The 16,988-nt window shown below is 44.1% G+C and overlaps 1 protein-coding gene across 3 annotated transcripts in view; it reads right to left on the bottom strand.

Annotated features, from left to right (window-relative positions):
• Positions 1-16,988, bottom strand: part of LOC121572333 (spectrin beta chain, non-erythrocytic 1-like) — a 136,691-nt gene that overhangs the window by 67,261 nt on the left and 52,442 nt on the right. For all 3 annotated transcript variants that reach the window (XM_045226504.1, XM_045226502.1, XM_045226503.1), the window contains one exon: positions 3,460-3,611. In XM_045226504.1, the coding sequence (XP_045082439.1) occupies positions 3,460-3,611 (152 nt within the window). The remainder of the gene's footprint in view (positions 1-3,459; positions 3,612-16,988) is intronic.

The raw sequence follows: 16,988 nt of genomic DNA, 5'->3' as shown, positions 1-16,988 counted from the left end.
TCCTCTCCGCAGGCGAAAGGCGACGAGAGTAGTAGGCGCAGGGATGGAGTTTACTGTCCGTGGAGCATCGCTGCGACAGGATGGCGCCAACTCCCACATCAGACGCGTCCACTTCAACGACGAACTGACGGGCCGTGTCCGGTTGAGAGAGAATCGGTGCGTTGGTGAATCGCCTCTTCAAATCCAGAAACGCTCGATCCGCCTCCGGATTCCACTTGAAGCTCCTGATACTGGAAGTCAAGGCAGTTAACGGAGCGGCCACACGGCTGTAATCCCGGATGAATCTGCGGTAGAAATTCGCAAACCCCAAAAATCTCTGGAGCTGCAATCTCGTACCGGGCTGGGCCCATTCCAGAACCGCTCTAACCTTCTCCTGGTCCATCCTAATCTCTCCCCTGGAGATGATGTACCCGAGAAAGGATGTCGTGTGTGGGCGTGAAACTCGCACTTCTCGGCCTTCACGAACAGGCGATTCTCCAACAATCGCTGCAGAACCTGCCGGACATGCTGGACGTGGTCGGAAGGTTCCTTCGAGAAGATCAGAATGTCATCCAGGTAAACAAACACAAAGAGACCGATCATATCTCTCAGGACGTCGTTCACCATACTCTGGAATACCGCTGGAGCATTGGTCAGTCCAAACGGCATCACCTGATACTCGAGTGACCCATCGGTGTATTGAAACCCGTCAACCACTCGTCTCCCTCTCTGATCCGGACCATGTGATACGCATTGCGTAGGTCTAGCTTGGTGAACACCGTAGCACCCTGTAAGGAGTCGAAGGCAGAACTCATCAAGGGCAGGGGATACTTGTTCTTGACCGTGATGTCATTCAACCCCCCGATAATCAATACACGGTCGAAGAGAGCCATCCTTCTTACCCACAAAGAAGAATCCTGCCCCCCAGGGGTGATGACGAGGGACGAACGAGACCAGCAGCTAGGGACTCCTTGATGTAGGTCTCCAAAGCCTCACGTTCAGGGCGGGAGATACTGTATAACCTTCCCTTGGGGTAGACAGCTCCAGGGAACAGGTTGATGGCACAATCATATGGTCGGTGGGGAGGGAGTGACAGAGCCTTCTGCTTACTGAACACTTCCCCCAAATCGTGATATGTCTCGGGAACCAGGGACAAATCTGGGGGTTTAGCCTCAATCACCTGACTGGGAACCGAATGGGGACAGGCAGTCTTGAGACAGTTAGCATGACAATCAAGGCTCCAACTCGTTACCTTGCCCGTCACCCAATCGAACGTGGGATTGTGTTCCTTCAGCCAGGGGTATCCAAGGACCAGAGGAACATGGGAAGACGGCAGAATGAAGAATGAAATCATCTCCGAATGATTCCCCGACAACAGCATCTTAACCGGTTCAGTCCTCATCGTGATACGTGCCAGACTACTGCCGTTCAGAGTGGTCGCTTCAATGGCTTCCGGCAATTGCTCCTTGGAAAGCCCCAGCTGTTCCACCAACTCGGCATCAAGAAAGCTTCCATCGGCACCTGAATCGATAAAAGCGTTAATCGCTAAGCTCTGATTCCTGTTCACAAGGGTAGCCGGGAAACGGGGTCTGACAGAGGTATTGAGAGGTCGAAACTGGCTCGCTAAAAAGTCCTCCCAACTTTAGCGAGCCGCGCAGTTTGACGACCGCCGGGAACAGGTGGCGAGGTAATGTCCCGAACCACCACAGTAGAGGCAACAGTTAGTCCCTACGTCTGAGTTGGCGTTCCTCCTTGGTTAACCCGTGCCGCCCTACTTGCATTGGTTCAGAATCGGGAGACAGGACCTCTCCACTAATCCTGTGTGGTGGACGATGATCGACGTATTCTGGTCCAATCCCCGACCCGACTGGAACCTGAGAAGCTGATCGATTGGACGGACCCCATTGCTTCTCCCTCCTTCGCTCTCGGACTCGATTATCCACCCGAATAGACAAGGCTACCAAGCTGTCCAGGTCACTAGGCTCCGGATAGGAGATCAACTCATCCTTGAGCTGCTCCGACAGACCCTGGTAAAAGGCCGCTTGCAGAGACTCCTCATTCCACCCACTCTCCACAGCCAACGTCTTGAACTCGATCACGAAGTCGGCCACGCTGCGAGTTCCTTGGTGAAGCGAAAACAGGCGCCTAGCTGCGTCCCTCCCTCGGACGGAATGGTCGAAGAGCTTCCTCATCTCGGCCGTGAACCCCTGGTATGAAGCCATGCAGGGGTCTTGTCGTTCCCAAACGGCTGAAGCCCACTCCAGCGCTCGACCACGCAGCAACTCAATCACAAAGGCTATCCTAGCCTTGTCTGTGGCATAAGAGTAGGGCTGTAGATCGAACACTAACCCACACTGCATAAGGAAAGAACGGCATCTTCCCAGCTCCCCCTCATATTTATCCGGCGTCGGAACCTTGGGCTCACGGAAGGACACAGCTCCAGACGCGGCAGGCGAGATGGGTGAAACCGGTAGTGGATCCTCCACCGGAAACTTGCGCTGGTTCTGGACCTCCGTCAGACCGGTAGAAAGGTTCGAACTGCCAACGCGATCTCCTGTAGCTCCGTGCTATGATGGCCCAACATCTTCTCCTGATGGGTAATGGCATGGCGAACAGAGTCCAGGTCCGCTGGGTTCATTACTGGCCGGATCGTTCTGTCACGAGTTACAAAGCCAGAACCCAGAAGCAGACCAGGACAAGGTAAGTTGAAACGAAGGTGAGTGTTTATTTACAAATTCAAGAGTGATGCTGAATAATCCAGGGAACAGAGCGGGCGGCGTTGATTAGTTGTTGGGGGTGCAGTGGTTGATCCAATCATGGCTCGGCAGCCGCCGACCACCAGGCAGAGGTTGGATGAAGGTTCCGGACGAGTGACTGCAGATGGAACAAAACGGAGGTAAGTAAACAACAAACCAACAAGGTGCAAAACAACAAAACTAACGCTAGAAGCTCTAAGACTGATACTCTGGTAAACCTACTGTTCATGGCTAACGATCCGGCAGGGAATGGATGTTAGGCCAGAGCCTAAGAAGGGTGATGATCAGGACCAGGTGTGCAGATTGCTGATGGGATGCAGGTGCGGAAATCAAGAGAGCTCCCCGGAGCGTTCCAGAACCCTCGGGAAACTGGAGATCACGAGCAGAAAAACTAGTCCACAGACAGGACCCGACTCAGACTGCCGGGATCGTTACAAAAATGCTGAATTTTGGCACTTTAGCAAGTCTTTATTCATATTAATTAAATTATTCAGATTTATTGAATTCTGCATGTGGTCTATATTAAAGGGCACTTCATTTAATATAACAGGCTTTTAAAATGCAATATAAGTGAACAACTGCTACTTAAAATATCAACAACCCTCAAGCATCTCAGAGTAGAAGTGCTGATCTAGGACCAGGTCCTCCCTGTCCATGTAATCTTATTCATTGTGATCTAAAAGGCTAAACTGATCCATACAGGCCCGTGTAGCACGGTACTCACCAGTTTCTCCCCAGACAGCACCTCCAGCAGTTTGATGAGCATGCGTCCATCACTCAGGTCCCTGTACAGGTCGGTGATGCGGCAGGACACCCGGGAGAGGTGAGAGTTCACCCATTTGGTGAAGGTCTTCTTCTGCACCGCTTCGCGCTCATCTGGAAAGAAAAGAAGAGAGGGAATACAATTAAGAAACAAGTAATAAAGAGAAGCTATGTCAAAGTGATATGTCATTCAATTAATTGAAGTGAATTCCTGATGATGGATAAGCAGAGTTGGGGTAAAATAAAAATACATTTTAGCAGACGCGCTTATCCAGAGCGATTTACAGGAGCTTACAAGGGTCTTGCTCAAGTGCACATAGACAGATTTTTTACCTAGTCGGCTCAGTGTTTCGAACCAGTGACCTTTTGGTTACTGGCCCAACACTCTAAACCGCTAGGCTACCTGCTGCCTTATGTCTGCCAAATTAGCAGTGTTGGGGAGTAGTGAACTACAGGTAGTTCAACTAGTAATTAAACTACTTTTTGCAGTAGCTTGGTGGTAGATTAACTAAGTTAAAATCTTGGTAGTGTTTGCAGTAGTTAATTACTTTTTGGCCATGTAACCGTGTAGCTAACTACTGGAACTACACACCACTTTTTTTGGCAAAAAGAGAAGAAAATATGTGTGAAATAGGCAAGATTCCTTATTCTCACTTGAAACATAGTTTTTGTGTTTAAAAGAGTGATCAGTTCTTGCAATTTGTAATCTATGACATTTAAGATTTAGATATGATATTTTTCCCAAAGTAGCTTCGATGTAGTGAACTACTTTTTCAAAGTAGCTTTAGTTAAGTAAAGTAAGGCTGTGGAAGATAATAATGCTGGAACAAGACATTGAAGTATACAGTAGATAACAGCTCACACTGTCCCTATACAGCCTGGTCTTTTCATTTCAAGTCTGAAATACTATAGAGCAGTGATCTACCTAATCAACTATTGTAATCATCCCATGATCAACTGAATCAGTTTTTTTAGTGCTGGGCTAAAACATATTTAAAATGTGTACTCCCTGGGTCCTCAAGGAATAGATTGAAAATATCAATAAGCTTGTAAGACTGCCATTCAGATGTAACACTTTTTACCTAAACAAAATAAATACTGTGTAGCCAAGTATTGTGGCAAATGATGGAACCCATGTGTTGTTGTATACAGTAACAGTACTGATACTCATTGTATAATTGTGTCATAGGAGAGGTTTTTGTCACTGTGGGTGATTGGCCTGCTTTGTCATATGCAACTCATCAACCTTTCATGATCCAGATATTAAAACAACTAGAGTGGATTGGGACTGGTGGCCTTGCCTCTTCAGACCTATTGCAGAATTTCTTACGGCTTCCTCTCCTGGTCTCTCCATCTCCTCTGAGATGAAGGAAATGGACAGGTGAACGCAAATGCTTGATAGGGGGGTCGACCATATTGCTGTCATCTGTTCTGGGTTCTCAGGACAGTGCACATGAAAGTGAGCAGACAAAGGGAGAAAGCCACTGCAGACTAATGAGATACAGGCATAGCTACAACATGTAAAAAAAAGTGGAAGTGGGAGCTGGGGCTATCCTGTTTATGTTCGGGGCCATAGACAGGACCAATGCTCCACCCTCTGGCTCGGAGTTCATATCCATGAACACAAGGCGGGTTTATTTATAATCCTCCCCAATTTTCCTGTTATTGCATTCCTTATCCCTGCAAAGACGTAAGCATCTGATTTGATTGTTGGTTTGACACAAGGCGGAATGAGAGCGATGACCTCGCCGCACGCAGGGCTGGCTGTACCTTGCAATGTACTCTCCAAATCCAAGGCCCTCTTGACTTTTTTGTTATGAGTGATTTATTTGACATGTTTGACAATCTTGCCGAAGAATAACAATTGGAGAAGGTCGAACCTATTCCTCACATCCCCCCATCCCGGCCACACAAAACATATCATATCACATATATCAACATATGAAATAAAAAGGTATCCTTTGATCATAAACACTATTCATTTGGAATCGACCGCTCAGTTAATAATGAACCCTGACCACAATTGTACTGTGTATGACTTCACTAACTAGACTCAGAGCCAACTTCCTGCCTGCTGCCCTACCCCTCGGGGGTAGAACCAGCTATCATCACACGAGGCTGCTGAGGAGAGGACAGCTCATAATAATGGCTGGAAAGGAGCAAATGGAACGGCATAAACACATGGAAACATGTGTTTGATGTATTTCATAACATTCCACTTATTCCGCTCAAGCCATTACCACGAGCCCATCCTCCCCAATTAAGGTGCCACCAACCTCAATTAAGCATCCAAACCCATTTCTGTGCCATTATTGCAACATAGTAACATCACCACAAGTGTCACAGTGGTACATGCTAGTGGGGATTTTTTAAAGGAGTCTCCTGTGAGACCGGAGGACAAGACAGAGCTGGACAGAACAATAGAGGCAGTGTTCCTCTCCTCCACCACTGCCCTAGCTCAACTCCGGGGAGGGCTAGCTAGAGGAATGTTGCACTAGCATCTGGTCTTATCGTTAGGTAAACACATAGGTCCCGTACTATTAACACAGTTTGAAGAGTGAGTTTTAGCTGTTTAACAACAAAAGAACTGACGGCAATAAAGACAATTTTAGGTTGTTCATTTAAACAAGGCTGCGTCAGGCAGTTTGTCATTTTTCAAAGACCTTGGGTCGATGGGAAGATTATAACAGTATCTCGAAGGGCCAAGTAGGGGGAAATGGTTAAGAGAAATACATAATCTATTACAGTTGAAGTCGGAAGTTTACATACACTTAGGTTGGAGTCATTAAAACTTGTTTTTCAACCACTCCACTAATTTCTTGGTAACAAACTATAGTTTTGGCAACTCGGTTAGGACATCTACTTTTTGCATGACACAAGTAATTTTTCCAACAATTGTTTACAGACAGATTATTTCAATTAAAATTCACTGTATCACAATTCCAGTGGGTCAGAAGTTTACATATTCACTAAGTTGACTGTGCCTTTAAACAGCTTGGAATATTCCAGAAAATGATGTCATGGCTTTAGAAGCTTCTGATAGGCTAATTGACATAATTTGAGTCAATTGGAGGTATACCTGTGGATGTATTTCAAGGCCTACCTTCAAACTCAGTGCCTCTTTGCTTGACATCATGGGAAAATGAAAAGAAATCAGCCAAGACCTCAGAAAAACAATTGTAGACCTCCACAAGTCTGGTTCATCCTTGGGAGCAATTTCCAAACGCCTGAAGGTACCACGTTCATCTGTCCAAACAATAGTATGCAAGTATAAACACCATGGGACCACGCAGCCGTCATTCCGCTCAGGAAGGAGACGCTTTCTGTCTCCTACAGATGAACGTACTTTGGTGCAAAAAGTGCAAATCAATCCCAGAACATCAGCAAAGGACCTTGTGAAGATGCTGGAGGAAACAGGTACTAAAGTATCTACAGTGGGGGAAAAAAGTATTTAGTCAGCCACCAATTGTGCAAGTTCTCCCACTTAAAAAGATGAGAGAGGCCTGTAATTTTCATGATATGTACACGTCAAATATGACAGACAAAATAAGAAAAAAAAATCCAGAAAAATCACATTGTAGGATTTTTTATGAATTTATTTGCAAATTATGGTGGAAAATAAGTATTTGGTCAATAACAAAAGTTTCTCAATACTTTGTTATATACCCTTTGTTGGCAATGACACAGGTCAAACGTTTTCTGTAAGTCTTCACAAGGTTTTCACACACTGTTGCTGGTATTTTGGCCCATTCCTCCATGCAGATCTCCTCTAGAGCAGTGATGTTTTGGGGCTGTCGCTGGGCAACACGGACTTTCAACTCCCTCCAAAGATTTTCGATGGGGTTGAGATCTGGAGACTGTTTAGGCCACTCCAGGACCTTGAAATGCTTCTTACGAAGCCACTCCTTCGTTGCCCGGGCGGTGTGTTTGGGATCATTGTCATGCTGAAAGACACAGCCACGTTTCATCTTCAATGCCCTTGCTGATGGAAGGAGGTTTTCACTCAAAATCTCACGATACATGGCCCCATTCATTATTTCCTTTACACGGATCAGTCGTCCTGGTCCCTTTGCAGAAAAACAGCCCCAAAGCATGATGTTTCCACCCCCATGCTTCACAGTAGGTATGGTGTTCTTTGGATGCAACTCAGCATTCTTTGGCGTAGTGTGTTACTGATGGTAGGCTTTGTTACTTTGGACCCAGCTCTCTGCAGGTCATTCACTATGTCCCCCCGTGTGGTTCTGGGATTTTTGCTCACCGTTCTTGTGATCATTTTGACCCCACGGGGTGAGATCTTGCGTGGAGCCCCAGATCGAGGGAGATTATCAGTGGTCTTGTATGTCTTCCATTTCCTAATAATTGCTCCCACAGTTGATTTCTTCAAACCAAGCTGCTTACCTATTGCAGATTCAGTCTTCCCAGCCTGGTGCAGGTCTACAATTTTGTTTCTGGTGTCCTTTGACAGCTCTTTGGTCTTGGCCATAGTGGAGTTTGGAGTGTGACTGTTTGAGGTTGTGGACAGGTGTCTTTTATACTGATAACAAGTTCAAACAGGTGCCATTAATACAGGTAACGAGTGGAGGACAGAGGAGCCTCTTAAAGAAGAAGTTACAGGTCTGTGAGAGCCAGAAATCTTGCTTGTTTGTAGGTGACCAAATACTTATTTTCCACCATAATTTGCAAATAAATTCATAAAAAATCCTACAATGTGATTTTCTGGATTTTTTCTCCTCAATTTGTCTGTCATAGTTGACGTGTACCTATGTTGAAAATTACAGGCCTCTCATCTTTTTATGTGGTAGAACTTGCACAATTGGTGGCTGACTAAATACTTTTTTTCCCCACTGTATATCCACAGTAAAACGAGTCCTATATTGACATAACATGAAAGGCCGCTCAGCAAGGAAGAAGTCACTGCTCCAAAACAGCCATAAAAAAGCCAGACTACGGTTTGCAACTGCACATGGGGACAAAGATCGTACATTTTGGAGAAATGTCCTCTGGTCTGATGAAACAAAAATAGAACTGTTTGGCCATAATGACCGTCGTTATGTTTGGAAGAAAAAGGGGGTTGCTTGCAAGCCGAAGAACACCATCCCAACCCTGAAGCACAGGGGTGGCAGCATCATGCTGTGGGGGTGCTTTGCTGCAGGAGGGACTGGTGCACTTCACAAAATAGATGGCATCATGAGGAAGGAAAATTATGTGGATATATTGAAGCAACATCTCAAGACATCAGTCAGGAAGTTAAAGCTTGGTCGCAAATGGGTCTTCCAAATGGACAATGACCCCAAGCATACTTCCAAAGTTGTGGCAAAATGGTTTAAGGACAACAAAGTCAAGGTATTGGAGTGGCCATCACAAAGCCCTGACCTTAATCCTATAGAAATTTGTGGGCAGAACTGAAAAAGCTTGTGCGAGGAAGGAGGCCTACCATCCTGACTCAGTTTCACCAGCTCTGTAAGGAGGAATGGGCCAAAATTCACCCAACGTATTGTGGGAAACTTGTGGAAGGCTACCCGAAACGTTAGACCCAAGTTAAACAATTTAAAGGCAATGTTACCGAATACTAATTGAGTGTATGTAAACTTCTGACACACTGGGAATGTGATGAAAGAAATAAAAGCTGAAGTAAATCATTCTCTCTACTATTATTCTGACATTTTACATTCTTAAAATAAAGTGGTGATCCTAACTGACCTAAGACAGGGAATTTTTACTAGGATTAAATGTCAGGAATTGTGAAAAATTGAATTTAAATGTATTTGGCTAAGGTGTATGTAAACTTCCAACTTCAACTGTATGTGAAATAACACCCATATTTTTTTTTATGATTCAAATGCCATCTCAATGACATTTTTAGCAGATGATCACTTTAGGACCTTTATGCAATAGAGGAAGTAGAATTCAATCAATACTACTAATCTTTTTTGGGGGGGGTGGGTCACTGATTGAGTACCACCAACTGAGATTGTTAGTTTGTGCTATAAAATGGCTCTGTTGGTATAAAGAGGTTTTAGTATCAATCTTTATAGTAAGTAGCTAGGTTTCCATCCAATTGCCGACAGATTTGAATCTGCATAAAGAAAATATGCGACATTTCCCACCAGTGTGTGTTTACGGAAAACATATTTTTTTCGGATAAAAATCAGTGCGTAATGATCTAAAGTTCAATGTGATTCCATCGTATTTTCAACTTTACCGATAGTTTTGTCACAAAATAGCAGATGTGACTAATCCGGTCTTGGCACGTGCGCTCTAGCCAACAGCTCGCAGATACAGTGTGGGTAAAATAGTCTAGATTATGAGATTATTATGGATGAGTGAAAATATTTTTATTTGTCAAACGGCAGTCAAGCATCGATCATTATGTCACCAGAATAAGACCCTCGATATTTCTTGGAAAGGAGCATCAAGCTTACCCTGTGAAGTTCCTAAATAATTTCATATTTGGCCTAATAAACTGCATGGTTTCTCGAGTCGTAGTTTTATTTAGTTACGTTTTTTTTTTAAATACGTTTTACTGACACAAAAAGATCCCACCCTGTCTAGCGTATTTAGTCAACATTTGGAAAGTTTAGCGACAAATTTGATATTTCCATCAGGCCTGTCGTGACATTTGTTTTCCAACATGTACTTTACTAGCATAGAATGGTTGGATGGCAAACTGGTGTCTAACTAAAAACCATGCAAAAGGTAATTGCATTGGAAGGTACATTCATTGGAAGGTACATTCATTGTACTTTGTACATAGTACTTACCACTATTTGACCCTGTTCTAACCTAAATTTCATCTGTATAAGCACATGGAATACACTTTGTTTCAAAATGCATCGGTCCTACGTTAGTTTCTGTGTCTTTCTGTGACTGCTAATTCACTCCTTTATTAAAGTATGGATATTATATGGGTCATTCCACAAAATGAGTGCCTTTTGCGTCCCTTTGATATTTTAAGTAGAAATTGTGCACAAATATTGAATTGTAAAAGTCTGTTATATTAATTGAAGTGCCCTTTAATATGGACCACATGGAAAATTCAATAAATCAGATTTCTTTATATGAATAAAGACTTAATTATTCATTTTATACACAAAAAAACCTGTCCCTCTTTTTAAGGTCAACGGAGGGAAATGTTTCTCATTTCATACAGGACTAATAAAGGCCTAGTGCACTAATTTGGTGGGAATTAATTTTTCTTCATAAAAAAAAGAAGAAGACATTTTTATATTAATATATATATTTTTGGTGATTTATCAGGGGGTGCCAGCACCCTCAGCACCCCTACTTCCTGTGGCTATGCAAAAGTTACCTAATTGGTGGAACAACCCATGTATTCAAGTACACTGCTCAAAAAAATAAAGGGAACACTTAAACAACACAATGTAACTCCAAGTCAATCACACTTCTCTGAAATCAAACTGTCAACTTAGGAAGCAACACTGATTGACAATACATTTCACATGCTGTTGTGCAAATGGAATAAACAACAGGTGGAAATTATAGGCAATTAGCAAGACACCCCCAATAAAGAAGTGGTTCTGCAGGTGGTGACCACAGACCACTTCTCAGTTCCTATGCTTCCTGGCTGATGTTTTGGTCACTTGTTAATGCTTGCCGGTGCTTTCACTCTAGTGGTAGCATGAGACGGAGTCTACAACCCACACAAGTGGCTCAGGTAGTGCAGCTCATCCAGGATGGCACATCAATGCGAGCTGTGGCAAGAAGGTTTGCTGTGTCTGTCAGCGTAGTGTCCAGAGCATGGAGGCGCTACCAGGAGACAGGCCAGTACATCAGGAGACGTGGAGGAGGCCGTAGGAGGGCAACAACCCAACAGCAGGACCGCTACCTCCGCCTTTGTGCAAGGAGGAGCAGGAGGAGCACTGCCAGAGCCCTGCAAAATGACCTCCAGCAGGCCACAAATGTGCATGTGTCTGCTCAAACGGTCAGAAACAGACTCCATGAGGGTGGTATGAGGGCCCGACGTCCACAGGTGGGGGTTGTGCTTACAGCCCAACACCGTGCAGGACGTTTGGCATTTGCCAGAGAACACGAAGATTGGCAAATTCGCCACTGGCGCCCTGTGCTCTTCACAGATGAAAGCAGGTTCACACTGAGCACATGTGACAGACGTGACAGAGTCTGGAGACGCCGTGGAGAACGTTCTGCTGCCTGCAACATCCTCCAGCATGACCGGTTTGGCGGTGGGTCAGTCATGGTGTGGGGTGGCATTTCTTTGGGGGGCCGCACAGCCCTCCATGTCCTCGCCAGAGGTAGCCTGACTGCCATTAGGTACCGAGATGAGATCCTCAGACCCCTTGTGAGACCATATGCTTGTGCGGTTGGCCCTGGGTTCCTCCTAATGCAAGACAATGCTAGACCTCATGTGGCTGGAGTGTGTCAGCAGTTCCTGCAAGAGGAAGGCATTGATGCTATGGACTGGCCCGCCCGTTCCCCAGACCTGAATCCAATTGAGCACATCTGGGACATCATGTCTCGCTCCATCCACCATGCCACGTTGCACCACAGACTGTCCAGGAGTTGGCGGATGCTTTAGTCCAGGTCTGGGAGGAGATCCCTCAGGAGACCATCCGCCACCTCATCAGGAGCATGCCCAGGCGTTGTAGGGAGGTCATACAGGCACGTGGAGGCCACACACACTACTGAGCCTCATTTTGACTTGTTTCAAGGACATTACATCAAAGTTGGATCAGCCTGTAGTGTGGTTTTCCATTTTAATTTTGAGGGTGACTCCAAATCCAGACCTCCATGGGTTGATAAATTTGATTTCCATTGATAATTTTTGTGTGATTTTGTTGTCAGCACATTCAACTATGTAAAGAAAAAAGTATTTAATAAGATTATTTCATTCATTCAGATCTAGGATGTGTTGTTTAAGTGTTCCCTTTATTGTTTTGAGCAGTGTATATCCACTCATTAATCAGAGGCTATTCATGAATTTCTAATTCTAATAGTGTCTTTTAGTCCTAATTGTGTTGGATATCACTCTCTTCCAGAGAAAATCATCCCAAGCCGTAGCATTGCTTTGTGACCTTGACCCACAGCTCTATTGTCTTTGGAGTTCAGGAACAAAGAAGCAAATCTAACCAGCTGGGAAAGGAGCAGTCTGGTCATCATGACTAACACAGAATATAAACTATTGATTTATTGATGCATCTTGTATCTCTATCCTTGGGGCTAACTCTCCGGTTCCCAAAAGCAAATCTCTCATCTTATCTCAACAGAGATGCACATTCATTCAAATTCCAGTTTGGTTTCTTTTCCCTCTCTTTTTTCCTCTCTCCAGGTTTTGGCAGGAAAGGGAGATCTTGATTAGGACACTACTCACGAATTGCAGAGTTCAAGGCACTTTGGATCACTACCCCACCCTTAGCTGGCAGGAATACTGAACGTGGTGAAAGAATCCATTTTGTAACTGCACCTCTAAAGCAATGTTCATGTTCAGAGCTAGTTACAGTGCATTCGGAAAGTATTCAGACCCCTTCACTTTTTCAGCCTTAATATAAAATTGATTAAATACATTTAAAAATCCTGATCAATCTACACACAATACCCCATAATGACAAAGCGAAAACAGGTTTTTAAATTTTAGCAAATGTTTTAAATATTAAAAACAGAAATACTTTATTTACATAAGTATTCAGAACCTTTGCTATGAGACTCGAAATTGAGCTCAGGTGCATCCTGTTTCCATTGATCATCCTTGAGATGTTTCTACAACTTGATTGGAGTCCACTCATGGTAAATTCAATTGATTGGACATGATTTGGAAAGGCACACACCTGTCTATATAAGGTCCCACAGTTGACAGTGCATGTCAGAGCAAAAACCAAGCCATTAGGTCAAAGGAATTGTCCGTAGAGCTCCGAGACAGGATTGTGTCGAGGCACAGATCTGGGGAAGGGTACCAAAAAATGTCTGCAGCATTGAAGGTCCCCAAGAACACAGTAGTCTCCATCATTCTTAAATGGAAGAAGTTTGGAACCACCAAGACTCTTCATAGAGCTGGCCACCTGGCCAAACTGAGCAATCGGGGGAGAAGGGCCTTGGTCAGGGAGGTGACCAAGAACCCGATGGTCACTCTTACAGAGCTCCAGAGTTCCTCTGTGGACAACCATCTCTGCAGCACTCCACCAATCAGGCCTTTATGGTAGAGTGGCCACTCCTCAGTACACATGCACATGGTTAACATGACAGCCCGCTTGGAGTTTGCAAAAACGCATCTAAAGGACTCTCAGACCATGAGAAACAAATCTAATCTAATGTATTGGTCACATACACATGCTTAGCAGATGTTATTGTGAGTGTAGCGAAATGTTTGTGCTTCTAGTCCCGACAGTGCAGCAATATCTAGCAAGTAATATCTAACAGTTCCACAACAAAAACCTAATACACACAATCTAAGTAAAGGAATGGAATAAGAATATATACTGTAAATATATGGATGAGCAATGTCATTATCAGAGTGGCATAGGCTAAGATGCAATAGATAGTATAGAATACAGTATATACATATGAGATGGGTACTGCAAGATATGTAAACATTATTAAAGTGGCATTATTAAAGTGACTAGTGTTCCATTTATTATAGTGGCCAGTGATTTTCAAGTCTGTATGTAGGCAGCAGCCTCTCTGTGCTAGTGATGGCTGTTTAGAAGCTGTTTTTCAGTCTCTCTGTCCCAGCTTTGATGCACCTGTACTGACCTCGCCTTCTGGATGATAGCGGGGTGAACATGCAGTGGCTCGGGTGGTAGTTGTCCTTGATTATCTTATTGGCCTTCCTGTGACATCGGGTGCTGTAGGTGTCCTGGAGGGCAGGTAGTTTGCCCCCGGTGATGCGTTGTGCAGACCACCACCCTCTGGAGAGCCGTTGCCGTACCAGGCGGTTATACAGCCCGACAGGATGCTCACAATTGTGCATCTGTAAAAGTTTGTGAGGGTTTTAGGTGACAGGCCAAATTTCTTCAGCCTCTTGAGGTTGAAGAGATGCTGTTGCGCCTTCTTCACCACACTGTCTGTGTGGGTGGACCATTTCAGTTTGTCAGTGATATCTACAAGTCTCTAAATGTCCTTGAGTGGCCCAGCCAGAGCCCGGACTTGAACCCAATCTAAGATCTCTGGAGACACCTGAAAATAGCTGTGCAGCAACGCTGCAACCTGACAGAGCTTGAGAGGATCTGCAGAGAAGAATGGGAGAAACTCCCCAAACACGTGTGTGCCAAGCTTGTAGCGTCATACCCAAGAAGAATCAAGGCTGTAATCACTGCCAAAGGTGCTTCAAAAAAGTGCTGAGTAAAGGGTCTGAATACTTATGTAAATGTCATATTTCAGTTTTGCAAAAAACTCTAAAAACCTGTTTTTGCTTTGTCATTATGGCATATTGTGTGTAGATTGATGAGGGGGAAAAAACAATTTAATCAATTTTAGAATAAGGCTGTAATGTAACAAAATGTGGAAAAAGTCAAGAGGTCTGAATACTTTCGAATGCACTGTACCTATTGACAAAATTTACTTGTCTCATATTCTGCAGTCTGTATTTCAACCACTCTTGTGAGGGAAGTCTAATGATTGGCAGAGACCGAAAACAAATCATTCAGTGGGACAACAATAACAACAGCCATTTTGTTTAGTCCTAGATATACATATTATATGATATAACATTCATATATTGGAAACTAACAAATTAACAGACTAGAAATCAGTATCAAAGGACGAAAAACGAAGGTGGAAGACTGGACATCTTAGCGAAGCAGTTCAAAGGTTGCTTCCTTCTTCCCTCACTGTTGAATCAACATCCTCTGGCGTGTGGTAGGTCAGAAGATCGAAATTCTTCTGACTTCCTGTGTGTAAGGACTGGATTAGTGGGTGAGGTCACACTGCCATGTTTAGGGGTGACTAACCACTGGACAAAGGCGTTGTCAGATCAACATCCAACTTTGGTTGATATTTGATTGAGTTGTCAGACATGAAGTCAACTTCATGTACAGTGGGGGAAAAAAGTATTTAGTCAGCCACCAATTGTGCAAGTTCTCCCACTTAAAAAGATGAGAGAGGCCTGTAATTTTCAGCATAGGTACACGTCAACTATGACAGACAAATTGAGAATTTTTTTTCCAGAAAATCACATTGTAGGATTTTTAATGAATTTATTTGCAAATTATGGTGGAAAATAAGTATTTGGTCACCTACTAACAAGCAAGATTTCTGGCTCTCACAGACCTGTAACTTCTTCTTTAAGAGGCTCCTCTGTCCTCCATTCGTTACCTGTATTAATGGCACTTGTTTGAACTTGTTATCAGTATAAAAGACACCTGTCCACAACCTCAAACAGTCACACTCCAAACTCCACTATGGCCAAGACCAAAGAGCTGTCAAAGGACACCAGAAACAAAATTGTAGACCTGCACCAGGCTGGGAAGACTGAATCTGCAATAGGTAAGCAGCTTGGTTTGAAGAAATCAACTGTGGTAGCAATTATTAGGAAATGGAAGACATTCAAGACCACTGATAATCTCCCTCGATCTGGGGCTCCACGCAAGATCTCACCCCGTGGGGTCAAAATGATCACAAGAACGGTGAGCAAAAATCCCAGAACCACACGGGGGGACCTAGTGAATGACCTGCAGAGAGCTGGGACCAAAGTAACAAAGCCTACCATCAGTAACACTCTACGCCGCCAGGGACTCAAATCCTGCAGTGCCAGACGTGTCCCCCTGCTTAAGCCAGTACATGTCCAGGCCCGTCTGAAGTTTGCTAGAGTGCATTTGGATGATCCAGAAGATGATTGGGAGAATGTCATATGGTCAGATGAAACCAAAATATAACTTTTTGGTAAAAACTCAACTCGTCGTGTTTGGAGGACAAAGAATGCTGAGTTGCATCCAAAGAACACCATACCTACTGTGAAGCATGGGGGTGGAAACATCATGCTTTGGGGCTGTTATTCTGCAAAGGGACCAGAACGACTGATCCGTGTAAAGGAAAGAATGAATGGGGCCATGTATCGTGAGATTTTGAGTGAAAACCTCCTTCCATCAGCAAGGGCATTGAAGATGAAACGTGGCTGGGTCTTTCAGCATGACAATGATCCCAAACACACCGCCCGGGCAATGAAGGAGTGGCTTCGTAAGAAGCATTTCAAGGTCCTGGAGTGGCCTAGCCAGTCTCCAGATCTCAACCCCATAGAAAATCTTTGGAGGAAGTTGAAAGTCTGTGTTGCCCAGCGACAGCCCCAAAACATCATTGCTCTAGAGGAGATCTGCATGGAGGAATGGGCCAAAATACCAGCAACAGTGTGTGAAAATCTTGTGAAGACTTACAGAAAACGTTTGACCTGTGTCATTGCCAACAAAGGGTATATAACAAAGTATTGAGAAACTTTTGTTATTGACCAAATACTTATTTTCCACCATAATTTGCAAATAAAATCATAAAAAATCCTACAATGTGATTTTCTGGATTTTTTTTCTCATT

The sequence above is a fragment of the Coregonus clupeaformis genome, chromosome 17 (genome assembly GCF_020615455.1).
Source record: "Coregonus clupeaformis isolate EN_2021a chromosome 17, ASM2061545v1, whole genome shotgun sequence".
In the NCBI taxonomy this organism is placed as follows: domain Eukaryota; kingdom Metazoa; phylum Chordata; class Actinopteri; order Salmoniformes; family Salmonidae; genus Coregonus; species Coregonus clupeaformis.
The sequence above is the reverse complement of the archived record's forward strand: the minus strand, read 5'-3'. Positions and strand labels throughout refer to the sequence as shown.